The 17,994-nt window shown below is 32.0% G+C and overlaps 2 protein-coding genes across 2 annotated transcripts; both read left to right on the top strand.

The window, feature by feature from the left end:
• Positions 1 to 2: 2 nt before the first annotated feature.
• On the top strand, positions 3 to 4,437 carry LOC112008743 (alpha-soluble NSF attachment protein 2). Its single transcript, XM_024041074.2, has 9 exons — positions 3 to 293; positions 1,184 to 1,233; positions 1,341 to 1,413; positions 1,829 to 1,908; positions 2,184 to 2,335; positions 2,837 to 2,996; positions 3,078 to 3,125; positions 3,380 to 3,460; positions 4,065 to 4,437. Exons 1-9 carry the CDS (start codon positions 149 to 151, stop codon positions 4,143 to 4,145), a joined length of 870 nt encoding a protein of 289 aa, XP_023896842.2. The 5' UTR covers positions 3 to 148; the 3' UTR covers positions 4,146 to 4,437.
• Positions 4,438 to 5,448: 1,011 nt separating this feature from the next.
• Positions 5,449 to 8,302, top strand: LOC112008756 (uncharacterized). Its single transcript, XM_024041092.2, has 2 exons — positions 5,449 to 5,757; positions 6,515 to 8,302. The coding sequence occupies exon 2, from the start codon at positions 6,518 to 6,520 to the stop codon at positions 8,174 to 8,176; it is 1,659 nt and encodes a 552-aa protein (XP_023896860.2). The 5' UTR covers positions 5,449 to 5,757; positions 6,515 to 6,517; the 3' UTR covers positions 8,177 to 8,302.
• The last annotated feature ends 9,692 nt before the right edge of the window (positions 8,303 to 17,994 follow it).

Genomic DNA, 17,994 nt, shown 5'->3' on the forward strand with positions numbered 1-17,994 from the left:
AAAGCAGCACTGACTTTCTTGGAAACAAACCTGGCCTTGACAATATCCTTCTTGCTTCATAGTCTCTCTCACCTTCTCTGTATGATTACTCTATTATAATAAACTCAGAAGAAGAAGAAAAAAATAATAATAAGAAAGAAAAATTAAAATGGGGGATCAAATAGCAAGAGCAGAGGATTTCGAGAAAAAAGCAGAGAAGAAGCTCAGTGGCTGGGGATTGTTCGGTTCCAAATACGAAGATGCCGCTGATCTCTTTGACAAAGCCGCCAATTCCTTCAAGCTCGGCAAATCCTGTATTTTCTTTTTTTTTTTGCTTTATTTATTTATTTATTTATTTTTATAGTTTTTTGGTCTAATTTTCTGTATGTTTCCCGAGAAAGTTTAGGATAGAAAGTGATAGGATCTTTGTTGACAAATGGGTCTTGGTTTAATCTTACATTTCTGTTCTGTTTTCCCTTTAGTTTGATTATTAAAGATTGGAATGACCCAAGTTTGGAATTTTTTGGACTTTTGTGAATTATGCAAAAATGGGTGTTTGGATTTTTTGTTTGCTTCATCGGAAAGTTTCAAATTTTGAGCATTTCCTTTTTGATGAGAACGGAGGGTGAGTGTATGTTCATATCTTGTATTGTTCTAATGAAAGATGCTGTGTTGGGTTTTGATATGATCTGGGGTTTGTTTGGTTTTTGAATTAGGGATGTTTGATTGATTTGATTAAGTTAGATTGACGGTTAGATAAATTGGCTTTAGATGTACAATGTGATGGGATTGAGTTTGAAAATGATAATTGAATACTGAATTGGAACTTGCTGTGAAGAAGTTGACGATTGTGATGAAAGTTTCAAAATTTGCCTAGTATTTCTGAAGATATGTTGAAAGGTAATTAGATAGAATCATAGAAGGAAACAGAATTTATTCATTAACTTGTGTTTAGTCCAAGAAATCACTCTTGAACCATTTTTGTTTGTTAGAACAGTTTACTCTCAACATCCATGCTGTTAGTCTTCCATTGATGATATCAGTTATTTAAAGATGTTTGCTCTATCTTGTCCTTGAGATGAATCTCATATCCCTGGAAAAGGTCATGTGAATTCAAGAATGAACTTGTTCTCTATACTAGATTTTTCCAACATTGCATGCTGGTTTTATGAATTTCTGAATCTATATGATTGTGGTTCCTCAGGGAATAAGGCTGGATCGACATACGTAAAGTTGGCAAACTGTCATTTGAAGGTACTTGGGATTAAGTAGAGTTACTTTGTTTGGTTTTTTGTTGTATCTATTATTTTTTTCAATCTGTTTGTATCTGATAATGTTGTCCTGTGCTCTTGTGCTTATAGTTGGAAAGCAAACATGAGGCGGCCCAAGCTTATGTTGATGCTGCTCATTGCTATAAGAAATCATCTATAAATGGTATGTATGGTGTTGGCTCACCCTGGTTAATTTTAATTTTCTGGCATGATCAATTTCATACCTTTAGCAAATATCCCATTTAGTTGAGAACTTGATAATCAATGATATAATGAAGAAATCCTACCAATCAAATTCAAATAAAAAAGATATAGCGAACAGATTGCATTTATAAGATAGGTGCTTTGAATTTATCATTATTTGTTTATATAACTTCCTAAGAAACAGGACTCTTTTCCCACTATAGGTTTTAATTCCACATATTATAACCTCTATACTGTATGTAGGGCCATATAGGAATTATGGAAACAGTTTTCTACCAATTTCTTACCTTTCTATTTTATCATCTCTGGTTTTTTCCTCTTTCAATTGAGTTTGATAATACTTTATTGTTGCTAAAATGCTCACCTTTTTGCAGAGGCCATATCTTGCTTAGAGCAGGCAGTAAATATGTTTTGTGAAATTGGAAGGCTCAGCATGGCTGCAAGATACTTCAAGGTACGTTTTTTACTCAGCTGTGTCATCAATTTTTCTTTTCTTTGAGATGATCATTTATAGTAATATTCTATTTACAATGTTATTTTGGGTTGTATTCCTTCATTTCTGTCACTTGTTGCAATAATCTCAAGCCTTCTAAAATTTGAGAAATTGATTTTGGAGTGCTCTTGGGGTCTATGTTTATCCTTAATACACTTTTGGGATCATTTTGGAGATGGTTTAATTATAAACAGAAAAGACATTGGGTGAACATTGAACATCTTTTCCCTGCACAGGAAATTGCTGAATTGTACGAGTCCGAACAGAACATTGAACAGGCTATTGTTTACTTTGAAAAGTCAGCTGACTTCTTCCAAAATGAAGAAGTAACCACTTCTGCCAACCAGTGCAAGCAGAAAGTAGCTCAATTTGCCGCTCAACTAGAACAGTAAGCCTAAATAAATATTTTACTCATGTGACAGTTGCAGCAAGTTGTTTAGTATGGAAAACAAGATTATCACAGATTGATTATCTGAACATGATCCTGAGAATTTTCATAACCTAATGCATCTTGGGAAATTTTAAAAATGCCCCTAAGAGCTTTACTTGACTGTCAATCGAATGCTGTTGAGTATGGTGTCTTCACTCTTCATTTTGATAAGGCTGGCAGCTAGTTTATAACACTACTGCTATCCTACTGATATATTTAATTTTCTTATAATGGGTACTAGCTTTTTGCACAATATTGGGATATAGATTGTATGTAGCCTGGGATATATTATTTTTAGTCATTGTATATCTCCTAGTTCAACAACAGAAGTTCCAAGTGACCCAAATTCTGTAGTGGGAAAATGCAAAGTGATGACCACATAAATCCTGATTTTGGAAACCTTTTATTAATTAAGGACATGATGGGGATCTTAATAGTTTGCATGTGATATTTCTCCAGATATCAAAAGTCGATTCAGATTTATGAAGAGATAGCACGGCAGTCCCTCAATAATAACTTGCTGAAGTATGGAGTTAAAGGGCATCTTCTTAATGCTGGTATTTGCCAGCTGTGCAAGGGTGATGTTGTAGCAATTACCAACGCTTTAGAGCGATATCAGGTCTGAATTTGGTTTAATTTAAGCATCTCAGCATTCCACCCAATGGGTCATCTAACTATAAAAATGTTGCCACTTTGGCAGGAATTGGATCCAACTTTTTCTGGAACACGTGAATACAAATTATTAGCGGTGGGTTACTAAGTGTTATTATATTAAGTTTGCATTATATTCTTCATCTCTTTTGTTTGGATGTGGGTAAAATATCTTCTATTTAGTAGTTACTCTCGGGTTGACCAACATTTAGATGGTTGATGTCACCTTTCATATTATTGATCTATGTTCTCGTCTGTTGTCATAATCATTTTGCTTTTTAAACTTCATAGTTATCTTTATCTTATAGAGATGAGAGAATCATGACAAAGAAACTTATGTCTCTGTGCCAGGATATTGCCTCTGCACTTGATGAGGAAGATGTTGCCAAGTTTACTGATGTTGTCAAGGAATTTGATAGCATGACTCCACTGGTACAACCCTCTCCATTACTGAATTAATGATTCCTTGAGAAATTCTGTTTTAAACTTTGGATGTTGATTACATTCTAGGAATTTTTAAGTTGGTTCTGTCAGGGTTGATCTGGAATAACATATTAAAATCAGCATAAAATTTAGGGAGCAAAGGGGGAAAAACACAGTGCCTAGAATTTGAATACTTATATTTGTACAGGGACGTCTCCAAATGCAAAAAATGAGACCTGTTAAACATGATGCATCTAGATAGGATTAGCGTTGACCAATATATATACAATTCTGAATTGTGTCTCCTCATTTTTGCACTTAAATATTCACTGTTGATTTCAGTAGCCCAAAATAAAATTTATGGATGAAGAAATCCTAAAATTTTTGAAATGAAATGAATTGATGGACTTTTTTTTTTTTTTAAAGTAGAGATTGATGTGCTAGTTCTTTTAATGTTCTTTTTCAATACCAACTTCCGCGACCCTTCAACCTCATTATGTGTGTGTTTTTATCCTCCACTCAAAGTGTATCTAACTTCTATTTTTGACCTCATCTAAGATAAGATGTTTCCTTACATTGCAATTTTCTGATATTTGCATAAAATGCTCTATAGGATTCTTGGAAGACAACCCTTCTGTTGAGGGTGAAGGAAAAGCTGAAGGCCAAAGAACTTGAGGAGGATGATCTTACCTAAAAGTTTTATATCTCGAAGTTCAGTGGTTTAGCTTTTATTCTTGATGATTGCACTGTGTTATGTGGTTGTGTCCAGCTACACTTGCTTTACAAATGGCTACTGATACTGAATTGTTCTTGGTTTGAATGTTAATTCGAGTGGGTATGCTAAAGTTTGTGAACAAGAGTTTGTAATTCTGGGTATTGACTATTTTCTGTTGCTGGTTTTCATGTTGGAAAAGAATGAGAACTCTAAATGGAGGATACAATTGAATTGTTAAATTAAAGGGGCCATGATCATCTGCTTTAGCTTATCTGTACCTCTCAACCACGCCTACAATGAACTGAGCAATAAGCATTGGTTCTTTTAGTCATGCAATTCGTAAGGACCCCATCCTCATCCTGGTTTAGCCAACCACTATGGCAACCTCACTTTCTGTTTCTTGACTATTTGATGATTGATCCAATATGGTTGGCCTAAGCAAACGTTGACCATGTAATTACAATTTTTTAATGACTGATTTGTTAGACCCCTTTGATATTTATTGTGGGCTCCTCATGTAATCTATAATCAGATTATCAATGGAAAGAAGCTTCCAATTTACCCTCTTTTCTTTTTTCCTTTTTTTGCAATATAATAATATCTTAAACCAATAGCACTTTTCTGTCAAGAGCTAAGAGAATTTTTCCTTTTAAAGCCCTCCCTTCAACAACAGAAAAAAAAAAATGAAAAAACAGAACATTGAATTAAAGTTTCTTAAGCAGTACTGGACAAGTCTGGAACAACAGAAAAAACTGGTAGTTCCCTAGTTCTCTTCAATAGAACTTATAACAAAAATGCAAGTTTCCCTCTTTTGGAAATCTAAGTTATTTAACTTTTAAGGTAATGGTTTTAGCAGCCATCAATAATAATCCAAGACAGTAATCCAAAACAAGGTTTTTCTTTTCATTTCCGAGGTGTAAAAATAATCCAAAACAAGTTACTTTCATAAATAATCTGACATAAATATTTTTGAAACTCCTATATCTATCAAAGATTACTTGTAAATCAAAGTCGTTATAATAAACTTTTCCCAATTCATCACACTAAAGGCAAACACAAAATGAAATATTTTACATGTGACAACCAGTCTCATAAGAATATACTATACTTTCTTTACGTATGACAATGTCTCCTAAGATTGCCGACATGTTCATTCCAATTTCCTCGTTAAAAACCCAAACAAAAGCATATGACAATTTGATTCTTTTCTCATTGATACCATAGATATTTTACATGACACATCAATAGTTAATACTTAATAGACCCCTCCTCGTTTACACAATTTAGTTTTGGAAAATGAAACACGTTTTTGTCTTAACAACCTAACGCGTTGTCGTTTTAGTGGTTCTCTCTCACTTTCATTCCTAGCTACACCCGCTTTGCCTCTTGGTCCTGCAAGTGCCTCTTTGACCCTACATATTTTGTATCTATCTTAAAAGATTCCTGTTTGGGCAACCATCGCAGGTTAAAAAGAACTACTTGGCTGGGAAAAAGGGGAAAGCAAAAAAGGTACGTTCTGCAAGAATGATTGTTTGAGTCATTGATCAGAGTCTCAGAGGGGAAACTCTAGCTTCTTAAAGACTTTCCATAGGTATGTGTTAGCTACGACACAAGCTTTTAGATCTTCTCCTATTCCTTCAATTTTTTATTTTTTTTATTTTAAATGGGTTTTTTTTTTTTTTTTTTTAATCTTCTCCTATTCCTTCAATTTTTTATTTTTTTTATTTTAAATGGGTTTTTTTTTTTTTTTTTTTAACTTTTTGTTTGAGTGTAAATTGATGAGTTATTGTTTAAATATGCAATATAAGTTGGTGGGTGTTTTTTCCATTGTTTTTTGTTTTTACTCTCTGGATGAAAAGATTGTGCTTTTAGCTTCTGTTTCTGGGTTTGAAGAATTAACCAATTGCATATTTTTCTAAATTGTGGATTTTTTTTTTCGTGAATAAAAAGTTGTAAATTGTATTTGTATTTCTCAAATTTGTGAATTTTGATCAGCAATAAAAGCTGAGCAAGTAAATGTCAGATTTGAGTTTGTATAATTATCATGTGTATCAGGTATGTCAAACTTCAGTTTTGGTGTATGTGATTCTTTCTCTTTGGACTTAATATAGTTTTCAGTTTCGTACAGATGTTTTCCTTTTACTTGCTAGATTCCTTGCTTCTCCAATCTGCCACAATTTTTTAAAAGAAATTATTTGAGTAATTCTCAAAATGTATTATTTGACCTTCGAAGCTTAGCCAGAAACATAGAAAAACAACATACATCTCTCTCTCTCTCTCTGTTATGTTATGTCCTTTTTGTTGCGTGGCCCATTGTGAGTAATAAGGCTTTGATTGTGTTTTATTAGAGAATGGTTTCAACTGATAATGGCAATCACAAAGAAGATATTGAGGAACTTAATGCTGTCGAAGTGAAGACTGAAATTCCTCTTGATACGTCAGCGTCTCGAAGGACATTAATTTCCAATGAAAGCCCTCAAAGAAGGCTTCCTGATGCCTTAAGATCCCCTATTACTAGAATAAATTTCCTCAAGTTCGGCTCTGCATCTGCCCACTTCAAGCGGATAGCCAATGAGAGAGATGAGATTTCACGGTCTGTGGCTTCTACAAGTCACGCTTTCCGGGAGCGCCTCAATGGGGTTTTTTCTCGGAAAATTAATTGGGGTTCACTCAAGAAAATGGGCAAAGAATGGATTAGAGACCCAATGAACATGGCTTTGTTTGCCTGGATCGCCTGCGTTGCTATTTCAGGTGCAATTCTATTCCTTGTTATGACTGGAATGTTAAACCGTGCAATACCGAAGAAGCCTCAGAGGGATGCTTGGTTTGAAGTAAACAATCAAATTCTCAATGCACTGTTTACTCTTATGTGTTTGTACCAGCACCCGAAACGGTTCTACCACCTTGTACTTCTATGCAGATGGAAACCAGAAGACATTTCTAAACTTAGAAAGGTTTACTGCAAGAATGGGACCTACAAGCCCCATGAATGGGCACACATGATGGTGGTTGTTATTCTGCTCCATATAAATTGTTTTGCTCAATATGCGCTTTGTGGTCTGAACTTGGGGTACAAGAGATCTCAACGACCAGCCATAGGAGTTGGAATATGTATATCAGTTGCAATTGCTGCACCTGCAGTTGCTGGCTTGTACACTATGATGAGTCCCCTTGGGAAGGAGTATGATATGGATGAAGAAGCACAGGATCAGAGTACCATGGGTGATAGGCTGGAAACAATGAGATTGAAATCGTTAGAGAAAAGATATTCTTTTGCAATAAGAGATGAACAGCAGTCTGTTGAGAGCAGAGCAGAATGGAGTGGGGGGATTCTTGATTTTTGGGACAATATCTCTATAGCATATCTATCTCTATTCTGTAGCTTTTGCGTATTTGGATGGAATATGGAGAGACTGGGATTTGGCAATATGTATGTTCATATTGCTACTTTTCTTTTGTTTTGTATGGCTCCTTTCTGGATTTTCATCTTGGCTGCTGTAAATATTGACAATGACACTGCTAGGGAAGCTCTAGGTGTAACTGGGCTTGTTCTTTGTGTGTTTGGTTTACTTTATGGTGGCTTTTGGAGGATCCAAATGAGAAAGAGATTCAATTTGCCTGCTTATAATTTCTGTTTTGGTGAACCATCTGCTGCTGATTGCACCCTATGGCTATTCTGTTGTTGGTGTTCTCTAGCTCAAGAAGTGCGGACTGGGAATTCATATGATATTGTGGAAAATAAGTTCTGCATAAAACACACTGAACTTTCACCTTTACCTCGTGAAGATGGAGCAGTTGAATCCAGATCCGGCTCTAGTTCTCCACTGGGGAATTACTCTAGCCCATCGAACATTCTTTCAACTAGTTCTCCAAGTCCCAGCAGAATTGCAAAGGGATATTATAGCCCAGAGAGGCAACTTTCTACTGTGGAAGAAGAGTTGCCTGCAGGAGGTAGAGATGAAACTATGACCCCACCATCTCCATCATTGATACAAAGAGAACCCAGTTAGCTCAAAAAGATAAAGAAAAATATAAAAGAAAATTATGGTAGTTTTGATCTGTATATGAAATTGTTTGGAATATTTCTTGTATTACATGGATTTTGAGTGAATTCAATGCATCAATTTTCATTTTCACTTTTCTTTATGAAGTTATCTGTGTCTTAGTACCATCAGTTTTCCCGTGGTGGTGGAGACTTTATTCTGAAAATAAATTTATACTTGATAGGTGAGAAAACCTTGAACCAAGTCTTCTTTTTTCTTGCTGAGCATGTATTAAATGTCTTTGGAAATATTTCTTGTTGATTGATTTTATTTGGCTACTGACAGAGAAAAACTTAGCTGCACCATTAAGATATTTTCAATGACTACCCTACGCTTTTGTTTGTTAACAATGAAATTTGTAAAATGTTGTCTCTGAATTTTAGTAAAACTAAAAATGAAAATGAAAATTTAGTTATATGTCATCTAGCCCCAATTCTCCATAAAGGGATGATATAATGTAGAGGATATTGGCCCAAAACATTAGAGAAGTATGAATGAAGTGGAGTAATGCTTCTAGGTTGTATGTGTCATCATATAAACCATTCAGATACAGAAGGATGGTGGTAAGAAAAAGTACGAAACCCGACCAAAAGAAAAAACAAATGTTGTGAGAAGCTAGGTCAGTTGAAATGGCAGTCCATCTTTGTCTTAATCTACACTGAAGACTAGAAACTGCACAGTAAGAAGTAACAGCTTCTAAAGACTGCACTAGTAAGAAGAACAGTTTGTGAAAAGTAAGTGATTTGTTTCAGGTTGGAGATATTAGTAGACAGAGAAGAAAGAGCAAAATGGCTTTGAGTTGAGAGTACATATCGGCACATAGTGTAACAGAAGGTTTATATCTCTAGATAGAATGAAATAGCAAAACAGGATTGTGTTGTTAACTGAATTGTAGGCACAAAGTCTGATGGCCAGAGTCTATTCAAATTTCTCAGCACAACTACAAGAAATTGGCTTAAGTGTGTCAAATGAAGTTTTTTACTAAAATAATGTTTGATTTTCAAGGATATAAGCTGCACTCTGTAATGTTTGCACCAAATTGTATGTCTTGGGCCTCTTGGCTTGTTGAGATTCTATCAAGTTATTGATTTTGATAAACCAGATCTTCTGCTCAGATGGGCCATGATTAATTCAGGGGCGTTCCAATTGGTAGTGAGAGCTAAGAAGTAAGAGCTTCTTATATGAAAAAGGCGTTTTATGCCATCATTTGTATTTACAAATTTTGTCATAGATAATTTGATAGCTTCAGAAATAAAATCTGACGCTTATTGTTCAGAGTAAACTTGGCACTGTGCCACATATAGGTTTGCTAATTGCATAGAAGTTGGCACTGTGCCACATAAGTGATCCATTTGTCATGTCTTGCTCTAATTGCATAGAAGTTGCCTACAGCACTTGATATTCTAGTTACTTTATAAAAGATCAGTTATAAATTTATGATCTCTATTGCACTGATAAGGTTCCTGAAATGGGAAACTGAATTTGAAACATTCAGACTACTTTCCATGACCTCTTGTCCTACATGGCACTTTTCTGTGCCTATTTCATGCTGTGGTCAGTAAATTGCCATATATTGCAGATCTTATATTGGTATATCTTGTGATTCATAGTTTTCTGCTGGTCTAACCATATACTTCTCACACAATAAGTTCATCAATCAAATCCAAGGATACAATATTTTTCATAATTGTTGATGAGGGTCATGGTTTGTTCGGATTGGTATATATTATAAAAGTAATGTCAATAATAAATCCAGGTGAGTATAATGTTGTGAACAAACATAGTTCACAGTAAGGGGTGATGCAGGACAACCTAAACTTCTCACAGTAAACCTTAGTCTTTACCACCTAGGGTTGTTTAGAATCACCACCAAACACAATGCAATTTTGCACAATAATCTCTTATTAATAATAATAATAGTCTCAAATACAAAATAAACCATCTGAACATTTATAAATAGCTTCCAAAAACCACAAGAGATAAAAATAAACACCCCTAAACGAATCCTAATCAAACTCAAATACTAAGCTAAACCAATCATTATCTAAGAACTGAAATTTAATCCCTATCACAACTCAAACTAAACAAATAAATACGTTAAAACCTAAAATTATCCAATAAAAATCCAAAATGAAAAATTGAAATAGTTTCTGATTATGCTCTACATCTAAGGAGTTATGCACCTGATATATAAATAGAGAGATTTTTTCCCCTGATAATAGAGATGATTTTTTTTTTTTTTTTTTTTTTTTTAGATTTTTTCCCCTCATAATAGAGATGATTTTTTTTTTTTTTTTTTTTTTTACGTAAAGGATTGTTTGGCTTTTTGTTTGTAATTTAAAGTCCGTGTCCATGAAGAGACATTTCATGTCACCTTTTCCTCCAATTCAATTAACAGCACCTTAACTTTCATCAAAAGGAAAGGGGAAAAAAATTTACCGACACCTGAGCATGCTTGCTTGATTGCAAGGGTTTATTTTTTATTTTTTAAAACCGGTTTAAACTTTGAAGGAATTTTTCCTACTTATTAGGTGACAACTCATAAAAGTATAAAATCACCTACATGGCTACATGTATAAACAAGTTAGCAAAAAATCATGTAACTAAAAGTATAAATAGATGGTTTTATTGGTTGCCATAAATACTGGGTTGATAAAAAAAATTCCAAACCAAATATTTATATTTTTGGTCCTTTTTTAATGGTGACAAATAGAGTCATTGCTTCCACAAATGACAATAAGGGCCATTATAGAGTGGCAGTAGTTATAGTTGTCAGTATCATATTATACGTGATACATATCGTATCATGTATAAAAAGTTTCGTATCGTAAGTACTCATAAATATTTCGATACATAGGTGCGTATCGTATGAATCATATCGTATCGGTGAATCATGCGTATCGTACGATACATATATAGACATCTGGGTTTAAAATGAGTTTTTTTGTTAAAATTTGTGATTTTATTTTATTTAAACAAGTTGTTAGACTTTGTTAACACAAAATTATTGGAAAACTTAATTGAGTCTAATGAAATAGCAAATCCATGAGTTTTTTTCCTCCCTTCTCTTTCTCCTACAAAATTTAGACTATACTCATAGCACTCACTTTCATATGTGCAAATTTATTTTCTATGCTATTAATAATGTATTAAATGAAAATATAATTATTTTTTATTTTTTTATTATTATTTTGAGTCTAAAAAGCTAGAATGCCAAGAAAAAATATAAAGAAAAAAATTATTGGAATAAAAAAATCATGTGACTAAAAGTATAAATAGATGGTTTTATTGGTTGCCATACAATACTGGGTTGATAAAAAAAATTCCAAATTAAATATTTATATTTTTGGTCCTTTTTTAATGGTAACAAATAGAGTCATTGCTTCCACAAATGACAATAAGGGCCATTATAGAGTGGCGGTAGTTATAGTTGTCAGTATCATATGATACGTGATACAAATCGTATCGTGTATAAAAAGTTAAGTATCGTAAGGGCATATCGTAAGTACTCATAAATATTCCGATACATAGATGCGTATTGTATAAATCGTATCATATCGGTGTATCGTACGATACATATATAGACATCTAGGGTTAAAATGAGCTTTTTTGTTAAAATTTGTGATTTTATTTGATTTAAACAAGTTGTTAGACTTTGTTAACACAAAATTATTAGGAAACTTAATTGAGTCTAATGAAATAGTAAGTCCATGAGTTTTTTTCCTCCCTTCTCTTTCTCCTACAAAATTTAGACTATACTCATAACACTCACTTTCATATGTGCAAATTTATTTTTTATGCTATTAATAATGTATTAAATGAAAATATAATTATTTTTTATTTTGTTATTATTATTTTGAGTCTAAAAAGCTAGAATGGCAAGAAAAAATTATTGGGATAAAAAAACCAAAAAATAAAAGTAAATGTTGATAATAATAAAGAAAATGTCTATGAAAAAGTAATTTTGCAAGATGCTGAACATAATGATAACATTGACTTAGATGGAGTTGATTAGCCAAGATGGCAAAAAAATATTATTATTTTGGTTCATATATCATGTATTACTTCTGAGTTTAATCAATTTGAATGTGCATATTATAAACATAAGTTAATTTGATTTATTTAGTTAGCTTTGTTAAATTTTATTATATGAGTAATGGTTAAATTGGTCATTAGTTGAATATATTTTGAATTTATAATGAATATACATTTTATATATATGTATATCTATAATTATTTTATAATTTTATTAGATGCTTGTTTATCTTACGATACACGATACAAGAAAATCAAAATTCGATTCACGATTTGATTCACAATTTGACAACTATGTCGGTAGTGATTTCATTGATTATAGCATTTAGCAATAATTTGCGTACAAGGGATGCAGTTTCCCAATTGTTATTAGGTACTGAAAGTTTTTTTTTTTTTTTTTTTTCTTAATATAGGTACTGGAAGATTAGTATCTCGTGTATCTGATATGTCTAACGTCTTTATCATGGCCTAAATTTTCAAGCGGTCGGTAAACGCGTGCATTGGGGTATACTATTTAATGACCATTCTGAGCCACAAGAGTTTTAACTTTTAACCAAGCAAAAGTCCATACAGCCAAGCCAATCATCAATTTTTTTTTTTTTTTTTTTGAGGAAAAAGCCAATCATCAATATAAGCATGTAAAGTACATAGGTTAACTGTGAAAAATAGTGTGGTTAAAATTGTGATTCTAGAATAATTCAAATGTGACGCCTTAACTTATTAATGTTGGCCCATCTACTTTTTCTTGGTCTTAGCATTCAAATGATTCGTAATCCTTAATAGTTGGTAATAATTTTCTTGCTTCAAACTTTGTCATAACTTGATAATTTGTACGATTGCGATTGGTAAATGTTGTAAAAATAAATTGTTTTTACAAGATTACAAATAATTTATGTAATTCAGTAATATGTCTACATCCACGAGTAATAACAAAGAAGGTTCCATAATAAAATAAGAATATTATAATAGTAGTACATAAATACTCTCACATAGATACCCTCACAAAACTCAAACTCCAAATACATGATTGACTCTCTCTCACCCTATTCTATTTGCTCTACTATTGTAGCACCTTTTCTCTCAATATGCGGCTCATTTTCACTAATTATTACAAGAGAAACGATGTCTATATATATATATATATATATATTTATACACACACTAGTATAGGTCGGCTGGGCTTAGTGCACAAATTCAAAACCAACTTGAACTTGGTTTACTACAACCGTTAGACAAAGGCCGCCAACTTTAATATTTATAACACATTATATTCTTTCTATTTTGATAATAATGATTATTATTCTACTATGGAGACAAGCTTGCTGTCTTGTAAACTTGTAATACAACGCAAAAAAATACACAATATGGTTGTCTCCAAATTTCATTTGCACAATGGAATTTTGATCTCCTTTCACCTAAAGAAAAAGATGTGGAGAACGATGGGAATCACGGGATAATTTAGACTTCGGTTCATGCGTGCGGGTTTTTCTATTTCGAGAGTAGAAGTTGCAAACGCATGCACTGATGAAACCCTGTTTTACAGAAAAATAAGGACATGATTGTTAGGTTAGAATTGGTGACTTAAATGATCAAAAGGGGAAATTTTGGCTAATGATGCTATTGACATTTTGGAGGATCATTATTGTCCTACTTTTTCCTTTGTGGTCATACCTAGCTAGCTAGCTACTTTTCCCACTTAAAAGTTTGTATTTTTTTTAAAACCTAATTAAAAATTGGATTATGTGCTTGTTAGGTTAATGTTGGTTAATTCGATTATTAAAACATATAAAATTTAGGCAAATTTGATATTCAATGACATTTTGGAGGATGATGCTTGTACCATTGTTCTGTAGGTATGCAAATCTACTTGAAGTAATCTCTTATAATATTTTAACTCTTTAGCCAAAAGGTGAAAGGTTTTTCTTTTTAATTAATGAATACTTTTAGGCATTTTTTATACATCATTCTCTTAAAACTAATAACTTTTATACAATCATCAAGGAACAAATAAAAACAATATTATATCAAAAGCCTTGCAACTCATTAATAATATTTTTTATTCTCCTTTATTAAAAAAAAAAAAATCAAGGTTTGAATCTCTCATTCTCATTATTGTAACTATATATATCATGAATTTTCCACACATAATCATACTTTTTTTTTAAATCATCACTAAACACTAATTATTAAAACTACAACTTTAAAATACTTGTTAACAAGACCCAAACATAAAACAAAAGCCTGATGCAATATCAATTTGGGCTTTCTATTTTGGTTTGGCATGACTTTTTATTTATTTATTTTACCTATTATTTTTATACAATAAAAAATTAAAACTTATTTTTGCTAAATATAATTATATATTTTTCTTGTTCTTTTTTATTTTTTATAATTTAATAATTACAACGAAAGTAAAGATATAAAATTTGAATCATGATGACTTGAAAACACCAAAAATATATATATATATATATATATCAACCAATTAAATTAATTACAAAAACTCATAACTCATATTACTTATATTTTCAACCAAATAAACCACTAAGAAATATGATATTCAAAAGCCAGCGCCCGCTGCCGTGTATAAAAATTATAATGAGCCCCCCGTAACATTGGCTCCCACCACATTTCGCTATCTTTATTAAATTCATGAACGGTATGTAAGTGTTACATAGCTAAATACGTGTTGCATTTGTGCTGAGTGGGCACTGGCCAGTGTACTCTGCATAATGATGAACGGTACGTAAGTGTTGCATAGCTGAATACGTGTTGCATTTGTGCTGAGTGGGCACTGGCCAGTGTACTCTGCATAATGATGAACGGTACGTAAGTGTTGCATAGCTGAATACGTGTTGCATTTGTGCTGACTGGGCACTGGCCAGTGTACTCTGCATAATGAAAGTAGTAGCAGCTGGTAATACAGTAGCATAAATATTATAATTATAATATCATCCCATATATATTTTTCTAATGCTAGTGGATGCTGAAGATGACCATGAAAACCAGTGTGCAGAGAGACAAAAATGAGGCACCACGAGTACCAAGAGATCCTGTCTTAGAGCATGAGCCTACATGTGTGGCATGTAGTTTTTTTTTAAGATTAAATACTGTTGTTTGTAATTTTTTAAAATATGTATAAATAAAAATATGTGTAATATTATTTAAACACTAAAAATATTTTCTGTATTTAAAATGTCCTAACAAACGAGCTCAAATGACTCAAGAAACACATTCGGCAACCCCAAAAGAAAAAAAAAAAACTCAGAAGAAAGAAACAGGCACGTGGATTTTATAATATTCTTAGAAAATTTGCTCCTACACCTACGTACTTTTGACAAGAACAAGATCGTTGGTAAGATAAAAACAAATAAGAGAAAAATACTAAACCTACAAATTTTATAAAAAAGGTTATAAACATAATAAATACATATTTGAATTATATTTTTGTTATTGGTGACATATCAACATAATACTTATATAATAAAATTTGTAATAGCCTTAACATTTCTCTGATTCAATTTGAAAAAATACCAAATTTACTACTATTCTATTACAAAAAAAGCTTAGACATTGATGTAATCTGTGTCAGTTCAACAACATACGAAATGAAAAGTTGAATTTTTTTTTACAATTGATGACACATCAATTTACCCAATAATTTATAGTGTCTCTAATATTTTTCATTCATTTAATTGGTAGATAGTTGCTTCTGTCAATCATCTCTTGATTTAATCATCGGCAACTCTTCAAACTCTCTAGAAGAAGGTTCAAATCACATTGTACATATATTATATTAGTACCAGATGAAATTTACGAATATCATAAAGAAAGTTATCATCTCTATTTAAAATGGATTCATTTTATCGTTCAAATTAAATATTAGGTAGGTATAGGAAATTTATTTTTATCTAAACATAATGATAAAAAAACAAATGTCATAGAGCATGCATAATAAATTAAAATTTTATTATATTTTTAGAAAATAATTTATTATTATTATTTTTATGTATTTCTACCTAATCGTAGAGAGTTGCTTCTGTCAATCATCTCTTGATTTAATCACTGGCAACTCTTCAAACTCTCTAGAAGAAGGTTCAAATCACATTGTACATATATTATATTAGTACCAGATGACATTTACGAATATCATAAAGAAAGTTATCATCTCTATTTAAAATAGATTCATTTTATCGTTCAAATTAAATATTAGGTCGGTATAGGAAATTTATTTTTATCTAAACATAATGATAAAAAAACAAATGTCATAGAGCATGCATCATAAATTAAAATTTTATTATATTTTTAGAAAATAATTTTTTATTATTATTTTTATGTATTTCTACCGAATCCCTATAACGAGTTACACATTCACAAAAAGACTGATTCAATGTTTCCTAGAAGGTCTAGTCACTAACAGCCCGCAAATTTCAGTTTTTGTAGTTAATTGGTACCCAGCCATGACAATATCCATAAGCATAATAATTGAAAGAAAAGGTTAATATATATCTCAATCCTCTCGAATTGCTCAACATCAACACTAGTAGTTAGTACCGGTCCAGATCGATTTTGCTTTCAAAACATTGCCATCCGTGAGACCATGACAGCAGGGTTGGCATTCTTCACTTTTCACCATTCTCAACGATTAGCATTGTTTTTTTTCTTTCAATGATCAAGTAGGAGTAGGACTAACTTGGACCATCCAATTTTGATCGTACGATATATTATTAGTGCAACTAGTAGTGACAGATCAAGATGGTCTGTATACAGTCTAGCATTTCACTGTTTTTTTATTGAAAATTTTGAGCTCTATTGTTGAAGACGAAACCAATTTGTCTTTATCTTTCTTGGGACTGGACCCCTTTTTTCTGATTTGATTTCAGGTTCTGTATTAAAAGGTGGCCCGCATTTAAATACAATAGTGTATTTTGCAAGTCCAAAACAACCACTTTTTTTAACTTATTTTGGTGGCCCATATTCAGGAAAAAAAATGCCTTTTCTCCTTTTTATTTATTTATTTATAATATTTTAACAAATAAGCCAATCAGCAAAACACTTTTTTTTTTTTTCAAACCACATATATATAGCAATGCCATAATGAGTGACGTTTTTTTCCAACATTTGTTCATTTTTTCCCGTTGAGCTTATCACTCTCTTTTTTTTTTCCTTCCTCCGAGGACTTTTACTTCAATTTCTCCATCGATGGAACTACTCAAGGGCAGAGCCTTTGAAAAAAATGAACAAAAAGAGTTTTGTTAACATTTGTTCAACAAAACCTTTGAAAAAAAAAAAATTAGTATGTATATTAACAAAGAGAATTTAAATTATGACTCTTAAATATATATATTTGGCCCCTTTTTTTCAAAAAATTTACACTCTAACCCAAGAAATCCAACAAATAGATAACAAGAAAAATTTATAAAAAAAAAAAAAATGCCCATATCCAAATAATAAGAAAATATTTTGACAAATCATAAATTTGGTCTTAGCAAAAACAATAACAACAAATCAATTACAAATCATAGTAAAATAAATCACAAAAACCCAATAACCTTTACCCAATTTCTCCCTCTGACTTGAAAGTTCTATGCCCCTCTCAAATGACTTCACTCTCGTAGCTATAGAGACAACTCCTATGCCACATATTGATCACTTCATCCACACATTAGTTAGGCCTTAAAAGTATTAAGACGTGTCAATTGACTTGCAAAACTCTTGATTATAAAATCATATTATTAAATTTTTTTAAA

The sequence above is a fragment of the Quercus suber genome, unplaced genomic scaffold (assembly GCF_002906115.3).
Source record: "Quercus suber isolate HL8 unplaced genomic scaffold, Cork oak 2.0 scaffold_91, whole genome shotgun sequence".
Taxonomy (NCBI): domain Eukaryota; kingdom Viridiplantae; phylum Streptophyta; class Magnoliopsida; order Fagales; family Fagaceae; genus Quercus; species Quercus suber.

Bases quoted from the DNA above. Each gene is read 5' to 3' on its own strand.
- LOC112008743 (XM_024041074.2), top strand. From the start codon at position 149: ATGGGGGATCAAATAGCAAGAGCAGAGGATTTCGAGAAAAAAGCAGAG. The intron at 3,126-3,379 runs GTGGGTTACTAA...TCTCTGTGCCAG, and splicing joins GTGAATACAAATTATTAGCG to GATATTGCCTCTGCACTTGA. The intron at 3,461-4,064 runs GTACAACCCTCT...AATGCTCTATAG, and splicing joins TTGATAGCATGACTCCACTG to GATTCTTGGAAGACAACCCT.
- LOC112008756 (XM_024041092.2), top strand. From the start codon at position 6,518: ATGGTTTCAACTGATAATGGCAATCACAAAGAAGATATTGAGGAACTT.